This window comes from Dermochelys coriacea, chromosome 16 (assembly GCF_009764565.3).
Source record: "Dermochelys coriacea isolate rDerCor1 chromosome 16, rDerCor1.pri.v4, whole genome shotgun sequence".
In the NCBI taxonomy this organism is placed as follows: Eukaryota; Metazoa; Chordata; order Testudines; family Dermochelyidae; genus Dermochelys; species Dermochelys coriacea.
The window spans coordinates 12,250,615-12,270,821 of NC_050083.1; the positions used below are offsets into that span (position 1 = coordinate 12,250,615).

Sequence of the window (20,207 nt, forward strand, 5' to 3'; positions counted from 1 at the left end):
CTGGATGACTTCAGGCAAGTCACTTCCCCCCTCGGGGTTTCAGCTCCCCCCAGTGCTACGTGTGTGTGCAATGGTTCCTTGCTCCTGGGCTGGAAAGTGCAATGCAGGCACTGGGGGTTATCTGAAGGCCTGTCTTCCCCACCGGGTGAGGCAAGGACAGAGTTCCAGCCTCCATCATGACCATCCTGGTTGCTTTATTCGCTCCATGCCAGTCGCTGTTCTGGGAGCTCTGGCCCAGGGCTGAGGAGTCGGTGTCATTCTGGCCTGATTTTCAGAGATGCTGAGCACCTGCAGTCCCCCTGATGTCGGTGGGAACTCCAGGGTTCTCAGACTTCTGAAACTCAGGGCAATTGATTTCAAATGCGGGCCAGGACTAAGCCTGCAAAGGCAGGTCCATTTACACCCTTCAATCCACAGCAGATCTCCCATCAATCACAATACAAGCAATCAGGAGAATGATGAGGGTGGCTGGCCCAGTGCTGGGAGGGGGGAGGATATGGCCCTAATGTGGTCACTAAACTTGTCATTCAGGGGGAGAAAAAAAAATCTCTTGGGTGCTGCAGCCTACCCAGGGTTCAGCTGCACATGACCTGCGGTGCTCGCACACTTGCAGTGGTTGCACCATGCAGCTGGTCACCCATTTTGCATGAAAACCTGGCTCTGATGGTGTGGTAATTTGACTTAACACTTACTGCTGCATCCAGACTGTTCACCTCCCTCCTAGAGCTGTTGTCCCGGGCTGGCTGCAGACTCAGGCAGACAGAACTGTGTCGGCTATACGCCCATCACCTTTGGAAGATTTTCCTTGCAGCCATAAGGGCTCGAGTTGCCCCCTATTTCTTCATGGAAAACTTGCAGGGTGCTGCTGCTGAATCCCAGATGAATACCTTGTGTGGGCAGGTGCAGAGCTCAGGGCTTGAAGGCCTCTGGTCTAATGGTCTGAGGGCAGAATTAGGAGCCTAGGTCTCTTGTGCTCAAAGCAGGACTCTGACAATGACTCCCCGGGTGAGCCTGGGCAAGTGACTGCCCTGTTCTCTGCCTCAGTTTCCCCCAAACGGGGCTCTAGCTACCTGCTCGGTGGGGATGAAGCTTTGGAAGGCGGCACCGCTGAGAACGGCTACACGGTTGCAGCTGTTAACCCTGCACCCTCTGGCAGGGCCATGACCCACCCCCGCCGGTGGAGCGCGGGCCACGGTCTCCCCTGCCTTTCCCCCGCCCGCCGCTGCATTGCTGCCAGCAGGGCCGGCTGCCGGCAGGCTGATGTCAGCCGCTCCGCAGCCGGGAGCCGCCGCCGGGAGCCGGAGGGCGCCTGCTAGGGACAGGAGCGATCCGGCAGCCCGGGGGCTCGGGGAGGCGGCGGCGGGCTGGCGCGGGCGGGCAGTGATGCGGGGCCAGGCGGCGGGGCCCGCGGTTGCAGAGGACGCCCGCAGAGGTAGGTGCCAACACGGCCACGCCACCCCCCCTCACTCCGGGGCGGAGCCCCCCTGCGCTCGCCGCCGGCGCCCCCCGCCCTTGCCCCGGACCCCCGGCTGAATGCCATGAGACCCCCCCACACACACACTCCCGGGGTTGGGAAGGGGCGGGCCGCTGCCCCCCCCCCCAAACCAGCCGCAAGATGTCCCTGGGCTGGGCTGTCCTCCCCCAGCCCGGATGGGGAGCCCCAGGGTCAGGCTCATTTCCTGCTGGGAGCGCTGCTACCGGGTCTGTCTTTCCCCCTGCCTCCCCCACCACCCAGTGACTTCTTCAGAGCTCTGGGGGCAGGGACCGGCTCTTTGTACAGCGCCTAGCACCCCAGCGTCCTGGTCTCTGCCGGGGTGCCTGGGCCACTACTGGAATGCAGATGAATAGGCATCATCATCATCATGATCATCATGAGGAGAGTCTAAACTAGGATGTTCTGAGACCAAAGGGCTTGTCTGCCTAGGGAAACTGACCAGAACAACTGCTGTGGAATAAGCTATTCTGCCACAGCGATTCCACAATGGCTCCGTGTGTGGACACTCTATTCCGGCATGGTGACCACGCTCACAACGCGCACGAGTCATTCCAGAGCACAGGGACGGACTGCAGAACAGGGTCCCCATGGGGAGCCATTCTGGAATAGCCCTTGTGCCCTCCTCCCATAGAGCCTCATCCTGAGTGGAGCTCTGGGAAGTCCTGAAGAAGATGGTCACAGTGATACACTGAAGCCAGCAGCGGCTCTCGCCCTGTTTCAATGAGAGCAGGCCCTATAGCTCTGTAATTTCCCCAAATGTGCCTTCCTAAAATCGGACCGTCTTGAACTGTTGACTGCGTTAATGCCAAGGCCTCCGCTAGTCTGTGGATTCTAGCTTTTCAACTCCTGTGCTCCATTAGGTAAAGTCTCTCGGTGTCAGTCAGCCTGGGACCCACCCAGCACCTAACTCCCTTTGGAGTCTAGACTCGCCCTGTCTGGTCCCACTTCACTGCTGATCCCATCCAGCGGGCCAGTCAGAGCTCACTCAAGGCCATCTTCCTGCCACTGCTCTGCTCCAAGCAGTGATCTGTATTTTTACCTGGGTTCAGCTGTTGCTCCGCACACTGATTCATGCCCCCGGCACTAATGCAGCTGGTTTTTCATGTTGCACTCCCCACTTCATGCATGCATGCTCCATCTAACTGTGCTTTGTCTGGTTGCTGCACTGACCGATCATTGCACCCTGTGCTCTTGCTTTGCACAGACTGGTTCCCGCCGGCATGGACGGTGTGCCCCGTGGGCTACAGACTGGGGTTTGTTGGTAGGAATCCTTTGTGCCAGCAGCATCAGCAGGTAGCATTCACTGTAGAGCTGAAGCCTGACATTCAGAGAGAAGCCATGGTGAGTCATATTGTATTTTAGAGGAGTTCTCAAATTAGTCTACAGAGAGCTGACTGGTGACGTGCAGTGGTGACTGGGAGATGGCATGTGATGGCAAACAGAAGGGAAGGTGCAACACTTTCTCAGTGTTGATAAGTGCAAAGTAATGCACATTGGAAAACATAATCTCAACGTTGGGTGTTTGAATTGAATAGTGATTTGCGATTGTCAGATGACAGGCTCATACGGAATTGATTTAATCTATTTTATCAATCAGAGATTTATACAGCTCTATACAGAATACGCAAGGAACAGATGCTTTGCCACCCCCCTGTAGACGGTGAAGAGAAAGTACTTGAGTCCCTTCCTCTGTACTGGAGGAATTCTGACAGTGTTTGTTCCCTATCTAACACCCCAAACCTCAGTCCTTTTATAGTGTGTGAGACAAAGAAATTCCTTTTTTGGAGGGGAAAATATTTTCTCATAATTATTTTTACCATATGTTCTGTTTTCTTCATTACTAATAGAATTTCTTGGAATGTCATCCTCAGTTTCCCTGACTGATGAACAAACAAGAATCTGTAATCCAGTCATTATTTCTAACAGCTTGACTACTGACAGTGCTTAAATGATTTAAAAACACCTTTCAGTGGTGCATTATTTCATCCATTACAGAGCCCATTTGTCATAACAAGTATCCCATATCAATCACCTCATTTTGTTTATAAAATCCTTCTGTAGAAACTTTGTAGTAGTTGGTGGTGGGTGGGTGGGTGTGTCTCTTCCTGGGACATCTGGCCTATATTAATAAGATCAGGGTAAAAGATTATATGCATTTCATCATTGAGTTCATTGTCCCAGTGGATGGATCACTTGATGATGACCTGTTCTGTTCATTCCCTCTGAAGCACCTGGCATTGACCACGGTCAGAAGACAGGACACTGGGCTAGATGGACCATTGGTCTGACCCAGTCTGGCCGTTCTTATGTTCTTTGCCCATTAGGTTCAATTAAAGGACAAAGAACTTTTTAGTTTCAATATATATAGGACAATAAATATATAGATACACAAAATAAAAAGGCTTGTGGTTTGCATATAAAAGAATTATGAGAGATTAACATACAAAAATTATAAAAAGTTAATATCTGCTAATACAACTATATGTACAAAATGATGGGGTCTAAATTAGCTGTTCCCACTCAAGCTGCAAACTGATATCCTTGTTCCTGTGTGTGCAATCAGGGAAACCCCTGTTACGCTACTGGGCTAACTCAGACCTGGCCATGTGACTCATTGTCTTGGGCTGTAGCCTCTCTTGGCTGTAGCTGTTTTCCCTACATACAAGGGTTAAGTGCTCCTTCCAGGGAGTCTGACAGAGAGTGCTTGGCACCCCCATCGGTTTTACTGAGGTGTGTGATTGTCCCTGGATTACAGCCCCCACTGGTGGCAGCCACTAATGCCTTTCAGCAGAGCGATAATCACCATTCTGTCTGGCCTGCCTGGCTCTGAATCTTGCGTGCACACTGCTCCTGTCTCCGTGAGGACTAGGTGTTTTGCTCTTTCACCAGGAGTTCAAATGTTCTCCAGGGGCAAAATCCTGGCCTGGTTGAAGTCCATGGGAACTTTGGCATTGATGTCAGTGGATCTGGGATCTCACTCAAGGACCAGAGGGAATTTACTCCCCTTCAGCCCCCTAGTCCTTGCTGTTGTTCCTCTCTGAACTCCCCCCTACTTTGCCAGTCATCCATCTTCCCTCAAACCTCTTCAAGCTCAGGTCCCATGCCCCTCACTGTCTGCTGGGAACAGTTGGTTCTTCTCTGCCCAGGGGCTCCGGGACTTCCCATCTCCAGATGGAGCCCCGCTCTCTCCTCTGACTCCTCGATGGTGCCTTGTCCCCTGCAGATGGATGCCCCGGAGAGCACGACGGGCCGGAGGTCTCTCACGTTGAAGCGCAGGTTCCTTTGGAAGCTCCGCCAGAAGTGGAAGCTCCTGGGCCTCTTTGAGATCAACAGGGAGCACGAGTTTTATGACCTGACCTGCATGCTGAAGGTGGGGCTCAGGGCCGCCATCCAAGAGGCCATTGACAACCCGCCTGCGGTGAGTACCTCCCAGGACGGGCTCATTCGCCTCTCCAGCTGCCCAGCCATATGAGACTCCTACATGGCCTTCTCCCCCAGCACGGGGCTACCAGTGGGTGTGCTGCTGTACCAAAGGTGTGCAGCCTCCTATGTGCTCCCATCATGATCCCATTCTCCTCCCTCCTGTCTCCCCCCAGTCAAGGAGCCCCAAGTGCTTTGCATCCCCTGACACTGAGAGGGGAAGGGCCGGGCCCAGATCCCAGGACGAGGCAGCCCGGCAGCCCCCTACTCTAAGAACTAGGCTGTGCTCCCTCTTTGGAGAACGCTGACGAACTGATGTGAAATTCGGCCCTGGCCGGCCCAGCCAAACTGGTGGCTCAAACGCGCTGCCAGGCTAGCAGCCCAGCGCAGTTCTGCACAAGTGATCAGAGCGAACTCCAGACCGACAGGAACAAAGGGGCCCCTCTCCTGCTGGAGCGAGAACAGGCTGCTCTGTAGGGGACTCCCCGCCCCTTGCCCCCAGGGATGGGGGTAGCTAGTGATTTGTGTCATGCACACACCAACTCAAGCACAGGGTTGGCCCCCATCCCAGCATTCCCGTGACCCCCCCAGGACTCACTGGACATTATGTTGAGTGAGCCAGCCTCTTAGTGGTACTCCATGAACTTCCCTGCATATGCAGACCAGAGTGACTGAGACGGGACTCTGGCCCTACGGGGGGCTAACGGGACAGGCACAGCTTCACAGAGAGAGCCAGAGAACAATAGGCCTTTAGTGAAAGGCCTGAATAATAATAAGAGACCTGCTAGACCAGGGGCTGCAAGAAGCGTTGCCCTTAGCAAATGGAGAAGTCGGTGCGAGGGGGCTGAGATCCTGCAATGATGAGAAGCATGAGGAGGGTAGATGGGGGTGGCCTATCCCTGCTGAGGAAATCCTGACCTCCCATGGCAAGATGGTGACAGCTGGCTAGCAGTGAGGAGAAGGGGTTCAAAAAGACAGGAATAACCCTGTCCTGCATCAGTTCCATCCATAGCACTGGGGCAAAGCAGGGGAAATGATGGGGAGAGATGGGGCAGGCCAGGGGCCGGGGTGAGCCCAGAAGCCGGTGTACTCCCGCTAGTTGCCGTCATGTTTCTTGCAGTCCCCACACTCCCAGGCTGATTTCCCTTCCCCCTCCCTCCCCCCAAATCATTTCGTATTTGCTTTCCAGCTTTGTTCAAAGGTCCATTGGGAAGGTCGGCGAAGCCGCGAACGTGAATGGGGAGAAGTCCCCTTGCAGTGCGCTCACTCTCTGTCTCTCTCTCCTTGCCAGGATGCCCTGAGCGACGCAGACTGCAAGGCCGTGCTGAAGCAGGCCCATGAGGTAGGAACTCACCATAGCAGGGAAAAAGCACAGGCCCCAGCCAGAGGCTTTGGTACACCAGGCCCAGTTCACTAACATGGACCTGTCGCAGGATCCCTGAGCCACACCCCCAACCCCTACACTGTAGCCACACACCCTAATCATACAAGCTATCCCCAGGGTCCATCAGGCTGCAGATAGCCAGCCCCTATATCTATACCTCCCACCCACATCCATACCTATCCACACCGTCACGTATACATACATATGCAGAGGCACACCCATATAACCTCCACCAGTCACCTATGCTGACTCTCTAGTCCAACAGTAGCCATGTCTGCGTTCTGTAGTTTTGAGGGAGGACCGAGATGCTGTTGCTATTCCCAGCTCCCTGTGGGCCAGCCGGTAGCAGTTGTTCCCCGCCTCTCCAGCTGACTGGGGAAGTGGGGTGAAAGCACTTGGCAGCCTGGCGTGCGTGCCGGGTAGCAGGGTACAGTAGAACCTGGTCTCACCTCTTGCTCCTCCCGGGTCGCTGCAGGGCTTTGAGATGCGTACGTACAGTGGCCCGGCCTTCGCTCACTTCAGGCACTCGCTGGGCATATCGGAGAAGGAATATCAGCTGTCCCTGTCCTCTGGGAGCACCTACCTGCAGTTCATCAGCAACTCCAAGAGCAAGGCTGACTTCTTCCTGACGTGAGTCTTCCCACGGGGGCAGAGAGAGCTCTGAGAGCTCAAGGGTCTAGGATCAGTGGTTTTCAGCCGTTTTTCATTTGCGGACCCCTACAAAATTTTGAATGGAGGTGCAGACCCCTTTGGAAATCTTAGACATAGTCTGCGGACCCCCAGGGGTCTGCAGACCCCAGGTTGAAAACCACTCCTCTAGGTGATCAATGACAGCCAATTTAACCTCAGGTACTCCCGCCTAACACCTACTGACAGGTTTCAGAGTAGCAGCCGTGTTAGTCTGTATTCGCAAAAAGAAAAGGAGTACTTGTGGCACCTTAGAGACTAACAAATTTATTAGAGCATAAGCTTTCGTGAGCTACAGCTCACTTCATCGGATGCATTTGGTGAAAAAAACTAACACCTACTGATATCCACAGGAAGACAGGTGAACGTCTGAAGGCAGAATTTGGCCTAAGGTCTATTTGTACCGTGACTTTCAGAACTAACTGCCTAAGTGAACCAGCAATCAAGAAGATAACTTACTACTGACTAGAAAGATCTGTAGTGATCAGAGAGCACCCAGCAGCTGACCCATGTAACAACCAGCATGAATACACTGCCTCTGCTATAATGTAGGCCAGAGGGTTGGGACCCCAAAGTGGGTCGCGATCCCGTTTTAATGGGATCCCCAAGGCTGGCGTTAGATTTTCTGGGGACTGGGGCCCAAGCCCAAGGCCCACTACCTGGAGCCAAAGCATGAGGACTTCAGCCCTTAGTGGAGGGGCTCAGAGTTACAGGTCCCCTGCCTGGAGCTGAAGCCCTTGGGATTTGTCTTTGCCCCCCTACATCCAGGACAGCGAGGCTTGGGCTTTGATCTCCCCAGCCAGGGCAGCAGGGCTCAGGTCTCCCCCCTTCCTGGGACATGAAGTGGGTCATGGCACAATGAAGTTTGAGAACCCCTGATATAGGGCATTGTAGTGCCCCTCTATGGCTTGTGTGTGCACATGTAATGGGTGCATGATGCTATGTTCACTTGGCTGTAGCGGGAGGGAGAGAGGATGGATCTGTGTTTTGGAAGACTTGCGTAGGTACCCAATATATTAGGGTGTGTAAGTGTGTGTTGCATTTGGGCATGACCTGGTGGATATGTCAGACCATGGACAATGTGGGTAATTGCATGGGTTTGGGGAGGGGAGGCTACCCATTTATTAGGTGGGAGATCACGCTTGTGTTTTGTCCCCTGCTCTGCAGTGGTTTCCGTGTGTGACTGGGAGGCTATCTGTATTTTTGGACAGCGTATGTCCCAGTGTGTTGTTTCTGTCCAGTCTCTGGGTATGGGACAGTGTGTGGGTAAGGATAAAGTATTGGAAGTGCTGATTAGAACCCGTTAGTATCTGATATTCACTAGCAAGGGGCAATTCCTCATAGCAGCAGTCAGGATGCTTTTGCTCTTCTGGTGTGCAATGTCCTGGCGATGCTAAGGAGGGAGACGTGTCACCTGTATGTCTTCATGGCAAAAATCCAAATGTTCCGTTATTGCTGCTATGGTGGGAGGGGTGGACACACAGTGTGCAGATGTTGCATGTGTCCTACACATGTGTGAGGTTGGGCATATAGGAACATATCTTGGGAACTGGGTGTGTCCTGGGTCTGATTAGGACCTGAGGACTCTCGCTTCCCCCTATCCCCATTAACAGCCCGGGGGTAACTCTCAGCCTCCTCGTGCTGTAGGAACAACAAATGCTTCTTCCTGAAGACTCAGAGTAAGAGAGAGATCCGGTTCCTCCTCTCCAACCTGCCCAAGTACATCCAGCACCTTGAGAGATACCCCCACTCCCTCCTCGTCAAGTTCCTGGGTAAGAACCACCTCCGACGTGCTGTGGGGAAAGACTGAGGCTCCATAAACGCCAGGGAGAACAGTCCGGCCTGGGACAGTACCTATCAGAGAGGAGATGGTGGGACATGGCACCTGGGAGACATGGCCTAGGACCTTCTGAGGGGGAACCCTCACCTCGCCTAGCCCCTGTGATTCTGCTTGAGTCAAGTCACTATTCAGGGGACCAGAAGTCAAGGCTGCCAAGTGAGGATCTAACAGGCTTTTGCTGAGCAGTGCATCGAGAACCACTGGGTTCCAGCCTGAGAAGGGACCTTATCTATAGCAGGTGGCTCTAAGCCCTGCTCTCAACCAGTCTGGCCTGTCCTCCTCCTTGCTAGCCATACCTGGGTACAGCCTGTTTGGCTGCAACCATGCTTAAGATTTTTGAAACCCAGGTTGCAAGGCCCTTGTACCCTGGACATGGTACTCGGTGTCCCTGCTGGTTAGTGGGGGTATCAGAGCCACCAGCGGGCCAGAGTGCCAATTGTGGTCTGTGTTCTCTGAACTTTCCCCTTGTCTCCTCCCTTCCAGGGGTTCACAGCATCATCGTGGCACAGGAGAAGAAGGTAGGTTCCATCTGCCTGTTGGAGGCCGTGTCACGTGCCACCGGCCCCATTTTTGGCACAGCCAACTCCAACTCTGTGCCGGTTTCCATCAAGTCTCTTCTTCTCTCTCCTCTAGAAATACTTCATCATCATGCAGAGCGTGTTCTACCCCGATGAGAGAATCCTTGAACGGTGAGTTACAGGCCCATGCGGTTAGAGAGGTCACGGCTCTGGGATCAGAGGGGTTTGTACAGTCATCTCCCCTCTGGAATAATGTCCTGCCTTTGTGGCTGTCTGCCCCTCTGCAACATGTGTGTCACCGCTGCCCACTAGCGAAGGGAATGTCAGACCTGCTCCCATGTGTGGTGTTCTGTTGCCCTCTAATAGCTGCAGCTGCGAGTTTATAAACTCTAATATCGCACAAGCAACCCTGATAAAACGTGGGTGATCATGTCACCCTCTAGTGGCTGCAAACTGCAAGGGATATGAACCTACTGATGAGCGTGAATATTTCATGGGAAAATTACTGAGCACTGAACCCTTTTCAAAGTCCATGGGCATAACCCCTTTGCATAGGGTGATCAGACTGCAAGTGTGAAAAATCGGGACAGGGATGGGGGGGTAATAGGCTTCTATATAAGAAAAAGACTCAAATATCGGGACTGTTCCTATAAAATCAGGACATCTGGTCACCCTACCTTTGCACTCTCAGATGGTGCAGCCCAATGAGAGACTTTCCTCTCCCTTCCGGCCCACGGCTGCGATGGGCTCTCTTGTATGTCATGCCAAGGGTGTGGTGCAGAAAGGGTTAAGCAGGGGTTCAACATGCCCTCCAGGAATCGCCTGTCCTAATTGCCATGTGCAGGTATGACATTAAAGGGTGTCAGGTGAATCGCTGGACAGAGCCCGCCCCTGAGGGCAGCCAAGTCATCGTGGTGCTGAAGGATCTCAACTTCGAAGGAAATTCCATCCACCTGGGTAAGTACTTCCCTGGCCAAGGAAGGCCTGGGGAGGCAGGGTGACCCGTTGGGCCACCCACCCACTTCATACTGTCCAGCCATCTGCCATTCAATCCACCCACCATCCAGCCTCTGTCTCTATCCATCTACCACACCCAGCTTAGCTAACCTCCTCATTACATAGGTCCTAATCTGGAAGGTTGTGAATTAATCATAGGCTGATGGGAGAAAGAGAGAGAGAGAGAGAGAGAGAGGGGAAAGAGAATGACCCAGTTTAGTGCTGGAGAAAGATGCAGGATCCATGGATCCAGAGGCCTAAGTGCTCTATTCACCAAAAAGGTACGACATCCCCTCCCGCAGTCACCTTGCCAAAGTGCCTCACACCTGAGCTGAAGGCAGCCACCTTTAGGGAGAAGCCGGTAATTCAGTCTGTGTCCCTGTTCACTTCCTGGCCTCACGGCTGAGGCCGCCAGCATGGGAAGCCCGTTTGTGGTGTGAGCTGGTTTTATGACATGGATGCCGACTCGCTGGGAAGTGGATGGAACCTCCTGTCGGAACGACCGTAACCCGCCCCATGGATCCTGGCTGTTTAGCTCAAGCTATAGAGACTTGGGGGTTTCAGCTGCGGTTCCTGGTTCCATCCCCAGGTGTCAGCCAAGATGGCAGATGTCCTGCTACCCCATGATGATGAGGTAATTGTTAGGGCTGTGACACAGCAAACCCCAAAGGCACTAGTAGCACACCAGGTGTACCGTGACTTGGAGGCAGGCTCCGAAGACACTTGAGATGCTAGGCGCTAGCCCTCATGGGTCACTGACAAGTCAGACACTAGGCTAAAGGAAGGGGTATTTTATTAGGACTAGCAAAAGGGGAAAGTGGCTTGAATGCTTGCAATTTAAGGTAAATCAAAAGTGGATTGTATGTGGGCCTGTGGGGGGGGGTAGTTCAATAGAGGGTCAAGGCTCCTCTGCCTGGTGCCTCTCCAGCCCCATTTCTGCTGGAGGTGGGTTTCCAGGCCAGGATCAGCTAGTGGTGTGTCTCCTTGGAACCCCTCTGCTCACGTTCCCAAGCTCCATTGCTTCTCCACAGCTTCTGCGCGGACCTGACCCTGGTTGCACATGTGGTTCCCTGGCTCCTGCCCCAGCTGGTTCTGCCACAATTCCCCAACACCTTCCCCTGCATTCAGCATCCCTGCTGCTCCTGATTTGCCATGCAGCTGCCGCTCCCCCCCAGCGAGGGTCAGGGTCTCCTATAGGGTTTCTGCTCCCTTCTCCTATTGGCCAGGATGTGCCTGTGTGTCCACCCTGCAGGGTCGTAGATCGGTGCAGAGAGGCTGGATGGAAATGGTGGTGTCCTGCTTAGCCCATTCATCACCATGCTGATGAAAATAATGATTCTTGGCTCATGTCAGGCACTTTTCTATCCCTAGAGCTCCAAGCAATCTGCAGAGGAGGGTCAGAATCATGAGGGGTGGGGAAACTGAGGCACGGAGACTGGGCAGTGACTTCCCTGAAGTCAGCATGAAGGACCTTCTATTTATTTGTCTCCTCCCAGGCTCAGCCCATTGGCTCTGGGTGATCACATGACTGTCTCCCCCCCCCAACCAAATCTACACCAACCGCCTCTTTCTTCAGCTTGCCAGCTAAGTTTCCGGCTGATGGAACCACATGAGATAGACAGTCCCGGAGCACAGTGAGGTGGAGCCTGTCCAAGCTGTGTGTGCCTCTGCTTGCTCTGAGCCGCTGCTTTAGCTCATCAGGCAGACACTTGGGCCTCTGGGCTCCTGCAAAGCCTGTGAGTGGCCTGTATCTAGCCCTGCTGCTCCATGGCCAGCAGGCAGGTGCCTGTGTGCAGTATGGAGTCTGGGTCCCAAGCCAGCTACAAGCTGGGGACCCCAGAAACCCTCCCATTCAGTACTCCCCGAACTAGCAGCCATCCTCTCCCTCTGCACTGCCCTCCCCTCTGCCCTCACTCATTCCCTTGTGATCGCTCTGTGATCTTTGCTGTCACTTGATTTCTCTCTCCGCTCTGTGTGTCTCCTGCCACTGACTCACTTCTGCTGCCTGGCCTCCAGTTGCACTCATCTCTCCTCCACAAGCTGCTGTTTCTCCTCCAGCTGCAGCTTCTTCTACTCCTGATCCTGCTACATTAGAACTGTCTGTCACCCCGGCCAAGGCCCCATCTGCTTGGCCCCCTGCAGAACACTGCCCCTCCCACTCCCAGGCTAACTGTCCTTGCTTATCTCCCATCCCTGCTCAGACCTTCCCCTCCCTGGCCCGGGCTCTCACACGTGTCTGTCAGCCTCTCCGCTCTCTCCTGCAGGTCAGCAGCGCTCCTGGCTCCTATGCCAGATGCAGCTGGACACGCAGTTCCTGAAGGAGCTGAATGTGCTGGATTACAGCCTGCTGGTGGCATTTCAGGCCCTGCATGCAGACGAAAAGGGCCAGAACCTGTCCTTTGCAGACATCATTTTCAGGACCACCAAGTGAGTGATCAGCCTCCTGCAGAGAACGCTCAGCACAGAGGGGGAGCACGTTGCCCCTTTCACAGCTAGCCCTCTGCTTCTCCTGCAGCTCTGGCTGATTGGGGGCAAGCAGCAGACACGACAGGCTCTGCCCCCAGCTACCACGCTGCTTGGAGTGAGCCTGCAGAGTGCCTGAAGCCCAGTGTCCCCGGGAGGGCAGAGACCCCACAGGAACGTAGTTGGACTCAGCGTCGCAGGCCCTGATTCTCAGTCACAGCATTCCGCCTTTGTGGCCAAACTGGAGGATGAGACAAAGGGGATGTTAAGTCCCTGGTGTCAGTCCCAGCAGCCTCAGAGCTGCTCTACCTTTCACTGTCTTTCCCTCAGGTGCTTAGGAGCCCTAGGAAGCAGAGAACAGCTGTAATCTCTGGCCATGCCCTTCCCTTCCACGCTCTGCCCCTGGCCTGCTCCTGACATATCTCCTGCACCTGGGGCTGGGAGCAGTCTAGCACAGAGCCCTTACCCTAGCTGTATGCTGCCCTCTCCTCTGGGGGAGGGTCTCAGGGACCCCTTCCCCTGCCAAGTGGCATAAAGGGCTTTAGTGTAACTGAGAATTAGGCCCACAATCCATGACCGCAGGTGACTGAACCTTAGGAGCCTGTAAGCCTCCAAGGAACCAAGTCAGTGGGGAAGCTGCAGACCAGCTGCCGGTTCCTATCACTTTGATCTGGGGTGTCCCCAAGATCTCACCCATTCACTGTCCTGGCCTTTCCCTGCTACAGGTCCTTGAGCAATCCCGAGAGCTCCCTGCTCACCTCCAAGTCAGGGATCATGGATGAAGAGTCTGACATTCTGATGTCTGAGATGGTAGGAGAAGTCGACCTCTACCGACTGCATGAGCTGAATTCTGGGGTGCAGGACGTCAGCTTCCAAAGCAGCGCCAAGTCTGACCATGATCTGGCCTACATCCTGGCCCAGAACCGACGCTTGCTGCCCACATGCAGGAGCGCTCTGCACTTGCTTGATGGCCCGGAGCTCCGCTACTTCATGGGCATCATTGACCTGTTCACCGTGTACAGCTTCCCCAAGAGGCTCGAGCACCTGTGGAAATGCATCCGGTACCGGGGACAAACCTTCTCCACCGTCAGCCCCTCAGATTATGCCAGGCGCCTCTGCCAGTGGGTGGAATCACACACTGTATGAGTGGGGCCCTGCACTGGGGCTGAAACTGATGGCAGCTTCCCAGACAGCCCCACTCGCTCGCTGGGAGAGTTACAAGCCCACAGACCATGCTGCAAGCTGCCTGCTGCTGATCTCCTGCACCACCAGGGGGCAGCCTCAAGGCAGCATCGCCGCTGTGTTACTGGAATGCTGCGGAAGGACCATTCCCAGCGTCCTGAGAGCAGGTTTCTGGCATCAGAACTGAAGAGGTCGGGGGGCCGTGACCCTGCAGGCAGCAGCTGTCCTGCAGCATGCTGTGGGGATGGGGTTCAATGTCGGTGCCGCAAGTGTCCAAGGAACCCAGTAAATGGGGAATCCGTGAACCAGCTGCCAGTTTGCATTGCTCCCGTGTAGGGTGTCTCTGGGTGTCCGGGGTTGGATCACAGAAACCCCCTTGGGCCTGCCACCTGATGTGTTGGGACTACCTCTGAGCCCATTTTCCTGGCAGCTTGGGATTTCAGTACCTTGCCTGTTATGCCAGACACGCTAGCCTGTTACGAACACAGACTCAGGTCTGAACCACGTCCCCCAAAAGCTTCAGGCTTAACTGAAAACAGCTTAAGAAGTGCTCCTGTCTCCAACACCAAGACTCCCAGCTCCCAATGGGATCCAAACAGCAAATAAATCCGTTTTACTCTGTATAAAGCGTATACAGGGTAAACTCATAAATTGTTCACCCTCTAACACTGATAGGGAGATATGCACAGCTGTTTGCTTCCCCAGGAATTAATACTTGCTCTGGGTTAATTAATAAGTAAAAAGTGATTTTATTAAATATAAAAAGTAGGATTTAAGTGGTTCCAAGTAATGACAGACAGAACAAAGTAAATTACCAAGCAAAATAAAACAAAAACATGCAAGTCTAAGCCTACTACAGTAAGAAACTAAATGCAGGTAAATCTCACCCTCAGAGATGTTCCAATAAGCTTCTTTTACAGACAAGACTCCCTTCTAGTCTGGGTCCAGCAATCACTCACACTCGTGTAAAAAGAAAAGGAGTACTTGTGGCACCTTAGAGACTAACAAATTTATTTGAGCATAAGCTTTTGTGAGCTACAGCTGTATTTATGCTCAAATAAATTTGTTAGTCTCTAAGATGCCACAAGTACTCCTTTCCTTTTTGCGAATACAGACTAAGATGGTGGCTACTCTGAAACCTGTCATACCCCTGTAGTTACTGTCCTTTGTTACAGTTTCTTTCAGGCATCTCTTTGGGGTGGAGAGGCTATCTCTTGAGCCAGCTGAAGACAAAATGGAGGGGTTTCCAGGGACTTGTATAGTCTCTCTCTTGTGCGTGGAAACCCTTCTCTCACCCTGTGTAGAATCATAGCTACAAGATGGCGTTTTGGAGTCACATGGGTATTTGACATGTCCATACATGACTCAGTTCTCTACAGGCCATCGCCATTGCCCGTATGTTAGCCCGAACGTTCCCAGGGAAGCTCAGATGTGGTCTGGCATCTATCAAGATCCATTGTTAGCCAAGTACTCCCAATTACTTGAATAACCCCTTCACACTATGTTGACCAAATCTGCCTTAGATGCTTTCTATAGCAAACACTTTAAAAACAAGCATAGAGCCAATACTCATAACTTCAGATATAAAAATGATACATGCATACAAATAGTATGAATATATGCAGTAGAACATAACCTTTGCAAAGATATGTTACATGGCATATCTAGCATAAAACATATTCCAGTTATGTCATATTTACACTCATAAGCATATTTCTATAAAACATTATGGGGTGCAACGTCACAGCCGGTTTGCATCTTGGGTGGTGAAATAGCCACACCAAAATCCATTCATGGTCCCCAGATCCTCTCTTGGAATGACGATGGGACAGGAGATGTGAATGGACGGAAAGGGACGGCCTGATCTCTCCCGACTGCTGGTGCCATTTCGATCCCATATGAACCCTACTAAGGGCCGCTGGAGCAAAACCCAATCTCCACGGGCACCAATCTGGGGTTCACAAGGCACCTGCTGAACCAGAAGCATGCTGGGAAGCTAATGACAGACTCAGCAGCCAGTTCCAGTTTGTGCACTGAAGTAGCACGGAAGGTAGGCAGAACCTGCATCCCCACCCTAGCCCCATCAGTCCTATGCCCTGAGCTATCCCCGCGGTGGACTGTCTGTGATCTCGGGCTAGCTCCTGAAAACCTACCCTCCCTGCTCTCAGAAGCCATCGTCCTAGTGCTGGATTGGTTTTGATTGAGGGCTACGCTCCCTGACTATCTCTAAAGCTGGGCTGTGGGTGATTAAGAGCCGGGCATCACAGCAAAGCTGCGCTCTCCTTGCGTTAGCTTGTCTGGGCGAAGTGAAATCAGGAGGCTGTCTAGCGTTACCCCAAGTTTGGGGCCCTGAGAATGCTCCTTGAGTGGTGACTCTCTGGCTTGGCTTCCTGTGAACGCCCCGTTGAGTCAGTGCAGCTATTGTGATGGTCACGCATGAACCGGGGTCTAGCTGTTGTTTGTGTGTTGACATTCGGACTCCCTGTAGCCTCACGGCAGGAATCAGAAATCCCATCCAGCAGCTATCAAGCCTGGTGTTGGCAATGCCGATTGAGGGAAGAAACCACTGGGATTGCCCAATCTGCAGGGGAAAACATGGTTGTTTAACCCCCCCCCCAAAGCTTTGGCCTCAGAGACCTCAGAGCCCAATCAGAGACTTGTTGGGGGGTCAGTGAAAAGGAAAAGAATAAGTGGCGGGGGGTGGGGAGCGCTTCATGAAAATAAGTAATTTTAAAGCAGGGATTCCTTCCTGCGGGCACCCAAGAGGATGCAGTTTCCTGGTCTTGTCCAGCAGAGCAATTCCGTATTTGAACATTGACACCCGACACAAGCCCCCCCCCCCCCAAAAACGTCCAAGAGCAACTGCATGAAAGAGACAAGGTGGGGGAGGGGCAGCGCAGTCTAGCATGGTGCTGAGAGTCAGGACTCCTGGGTTCTCTCCCTGGCACTGACCTTGGGCTAAATCACATCTTGCTGTGCCTCAGTTTCACCGTCTACCGCATGGGGATAAAAAGATTCATTGGCTTTCCCGTGGGTGGGGTGAGGCTTCATTCATGAATGACAGCAAAACGCATTCAGCTCCTGGGATTAAAGGCATGACATAAGGGCTTGTCCACACACAGAAGTTACATCAATTGAACTTGAATCACTTTTTTTGTATTATGGGTAACACCTAGGAGTCATAGAATCATAGAATATCAGGGTTGGAAGGGACCCCAGAAGGTCATCTAGTCCAACCCCCTGAACCAGGACTCCACTGTGCCAGGTGCTGTACAAACAATAAAAAGATGGTCCCTTCCCCAAAGAGCTTATAATTCCAATGCATCTTTGTATTCGGACACACTTATACCGCATCTGGTTTGTAGCGCTTTATAAGTGGCATAATCCAGTTTATAGCCTGTGGCACAAACTAAACTGCTATAAACCAGGTTTAAACTAATACAAGCGGCACAAAGTTACACCAGTTTAACCAAAGTGATATCAAATCGCACCTCTAGTTTTATATGTACAACTTTGTATAGAACAGGTCTGAGTGCAAAGTAGTACCCTTTTTCCTTAAGTGATGATTTTAGGCAATGGAAAGACAATATGTGTGGGTGTGTGCGTGGGGTGTGGTTTGAGATCCTCATTTGATCTGATGATGCATCCATTGAGTGCAGATGAGCCGTGTCATCTTCCCTGTGTTTCCTGAACTGCTCTTCACATTGCAAATTCTGAAGGCAACTCAGGGAGGACAAGAAACAAATAAACAAACAAATCAGACACTCTGTCTTCTCATAACTGCTCCGGGCTACTGCAGATGACTAAGCAAGGAGCCATGGCAAAGTCAAATCTTCCATCACAATGTGCCTATTTCTGTCTAGAAAGAAAAAGGAAGCTGAATTGGCTTTCAAGCGACCTTAAAAATCTACTAAGAATCCCCTCCAGAGAGTGACCGCCTTTCAAAAATGATTTAAATGAATGAAATTAGCTGGTTAGGGCTCAATCTTATCTTCTTACATGCCCCAAATCCAGCTGGAGTCAGTGGACCATCTTGTGGGGACATCTCAGACAAGCTAGCAAGAGGGAAGATGGTCTTGTGGTTACAGCCCAGGACTGAACTGCGACAGACCTACTGCAAACTTTCCTGTGCACCTTGGACAAATCATTTTGCCTCTCTGGGCCTCAGTTTCCCCATCTGCAATATGAGGACAATAATAACTCACCTACTTCATAGATACAGAGTGAGGCTAATGTCATTGGGCCAGTGGTGAATTTGGCTTATGAATGTGGCTTATGCAGCATTGTGAGGTCCTTGCATGGAAAGCCCTAGAAAAAAACAAGTTTTATTAGAAAATGTACCAGGGTACAATTCTTCTGGTCCTGTGGAACCAGACTAGAGGACCTAACGGGGCTTCCTCACCTCTAATTCCAATGGGCCCAGAGCATTTTTAAACCCATTTTGACAGAGAAGCGTAATACTGTTATCTGGTTCCACAAGGGAACAATAACTCCTGGCTTTTAGTCCCCTCTGGCTGTGCCTCTGGGCCAAGCGAGGCTGATATGGGGTGCGACCCACTCTGAAATGGCCTCTGCATATGGCTATGCAAATAGTGCAGGAGAAAACTATCCAATAAAAATCTCAAGCCCCCAACTAATTTGTGCGAACCAGGGAAAGGGATTTACTGGAGCAGTAGGATCTGGAGCATCCATTGTCTAAGTGTGTGAGTCCAGCTGATGGCTTCTGTAAGCTAAATTGGCAGTGTCATTAACCAATTTATTGGGAGTGGTCCCAATCCCTCCGGCCTTACTCGGGTAAAACCCTCAATGAAAGGCATAGGAAGTGAGTAAAAAGGCTTCAGGATTTAGCCCAGGAATCATAATCATGTGTATAAACTCCTACACAGACACACTCCCTGCCAAGGCACAGGGTGCTGCATAGCTGAAAGAATATTTTTGCGATGCAAACAGGCACAGGCCAAGAGTTTCAGCTGGTGTCCATCAGTGTAGCCTGCTGAAGTTAATGCCGAGGCATTGATATGGATAATAAGAACATCCAGAGTTACTTTTAGGCTTGGCAGAATTCAATTTTTATTTTTTTATAAATTTGCTGGATAATATCAATGTTTATTTTTAAGCATTTTTTTTAACTTTATTGATTTAAGTCTTCACAGTTGTGGGACAGTGATTATTTAATGACAGAGATTCAAAAAGTCAAAGCATTAAAACCCAAATTGTCAGCATCACATGGCAAAAATATACAAAGTAGAGATCCTTAAATCAAACTGTAGAAAGTCTCAAGCAGCATTTTTGTTACTTTGACTGTCTGCAAATTTTTGATCATCATTGATGGAAATATGTTTTCAGTGTGTGTGTGGGCGGTGGGGGGGGGTTTGAAACTGACATTTATTGACATTTACTGATAAAAATCGAATCCTTCAAAGCCTAGTTTTGCTATACAGCAGCCAAAATTTCTAAGGCTGCATGCATCCGGGCATAAACCACTCACGGATGGAGATTATGAAGAAACAGCCCCCCTTGGCATAACTGTCCATTATGGCATATCTTGCACCCTTCGTCTGATACTTCTGAGCCCTATCGTACTGAATACCAGATTAGATGGACTGCTGGTCTGATCTGGAGTGGCAGTTCCTTTGATCGTATTTAAACTGAAAGTATTTTAAATACACAGCTCACTTACCCGTTTGTGCTCTTTCTTTACTTTCTGAATTTCTCAGCATGGCCAATGGAAATTAACGAAGGCAGTTTCCGTTTTGTTTGCGCAGTGGTACTGTCAGGTTTGGCTTGCTGGGGAAGGCTTATGTGGGGAGAATGAGGGGGAGGGTAAGGTACTTTGCAAGTGCCAGGGACTGGTGGGATGGCATTCAGTGCCACCGGAGAGGAGTTTGGTAGGATGCTAGGGAAGAGAAGCTGGAAGAGGAGAGAGTGGTCAAAGATGGGGTGTAGCTTTGGAGGCAGGGGTATCGGTGTGTTGGGGGCGGGGGGAGGTATCGGAGGGCTGGTATCGGGGGGGCGGTAGAGGGGGTGTTGGGAGCGGGGGCGGTATTGGAGGACTGGTATCGGGGGGGCGGTAGGGGGGTGTTGGGGCGGGGGGGTATCAGGGGGGCGGTAGGGGGGATGTTGGGGGCAGGGGAGGTATCGGAGGGCTGGTATCGGGGGGGCGGTAGAGGGGGGTGTTGGGGGCGGGGGCAGTATTGGAGGACTGGTATCGGGGGGGGCGGT

At 52.0% G+C, this 20,207-nt stretch overlaps 1 protein-coding gene and 1 long non-coding RNA gene across 3 annotated transcripts; one reads left to right on the forward strand and one right to left on the reverse strand.

Annotated features, from left to right (window-relative positions):
• Positions 1-1,245: 1,245 nt before the first annotated feature.
• PIP5KL1 (phosphatidylinositol-4-phosphate 5-kinase like 1) lies at positions 1,246-14,451 on the forward strand. The gene is made up of 11 exons (XM_038374875.2): positions 1,246-1,432; positions 2,700-2,836; positions 4,719-4,913; positions 6,207-6,257; positions 6,775-6,929; positions 8,634-8,758; positions 9,310-9,344; positions 9,460-9,515; positions 10,189-10,301; positions 12,605-12,767; positions 13,529-14,451. Exons 1-11 carry the CDS (start codon positions 1,261-1,263, stop codon positions 13,947-13,949), a joined length of 1,623 nt encoding a protein of 540 aa, XP_038230803.2. The 5' UTR covers positions 1,246-1,260; the 3' UTR covers positions 13,950-14,451.
• Positions 14,452-15,622: 1,171 nt separating this feature from the next.
• On the reverse strand, positions 15,623-19,948 carry LOC119844240. Of its 2 annotated transcripts, XR_005289205.2 has the most exons (4): positions 19,666-19,948; positions 18,191-18,293; positions 16,938-17,844; positions 15,623-16,566 (listed from the first exon to the last, which is right to left on the reverse strand). It is a non-coding gene; the product is annotated as an uncharacterized LOC119844240 (long non-coding RNA). The 2 variants fall into 2 exon arrangements; XR_006276085.1 differs by having other exon boundaries at positions 15,623-17,844.
• Between the last annotated feature and the right edge of the window lie 259 nt (positions 19,949-20,207).

Coding starts and splice junctions, on each gene's coding strand:
- PIP5KL1 (XM_038374875.2), top strand. CDS start 1,261: ATGTCAGCCGCTCCGCAGCCGGGAGCCGCCGCCGGGAGCCGGAGGGCG. Junction 9,516..10,188: donor GATGAGAGAATCCTTGAACG/GTGAGTTACAGG, acceptor TGCCATGTGCAG/GTATGACATTAAAGGGTGTC. Junction 12,768..13,528: donor ATCATTTTCAGGACCACCAA/GTGAGTGATCAG, acceptor TCCCTGCTACAG/GTCCTTGAGCAATCCCGAGA.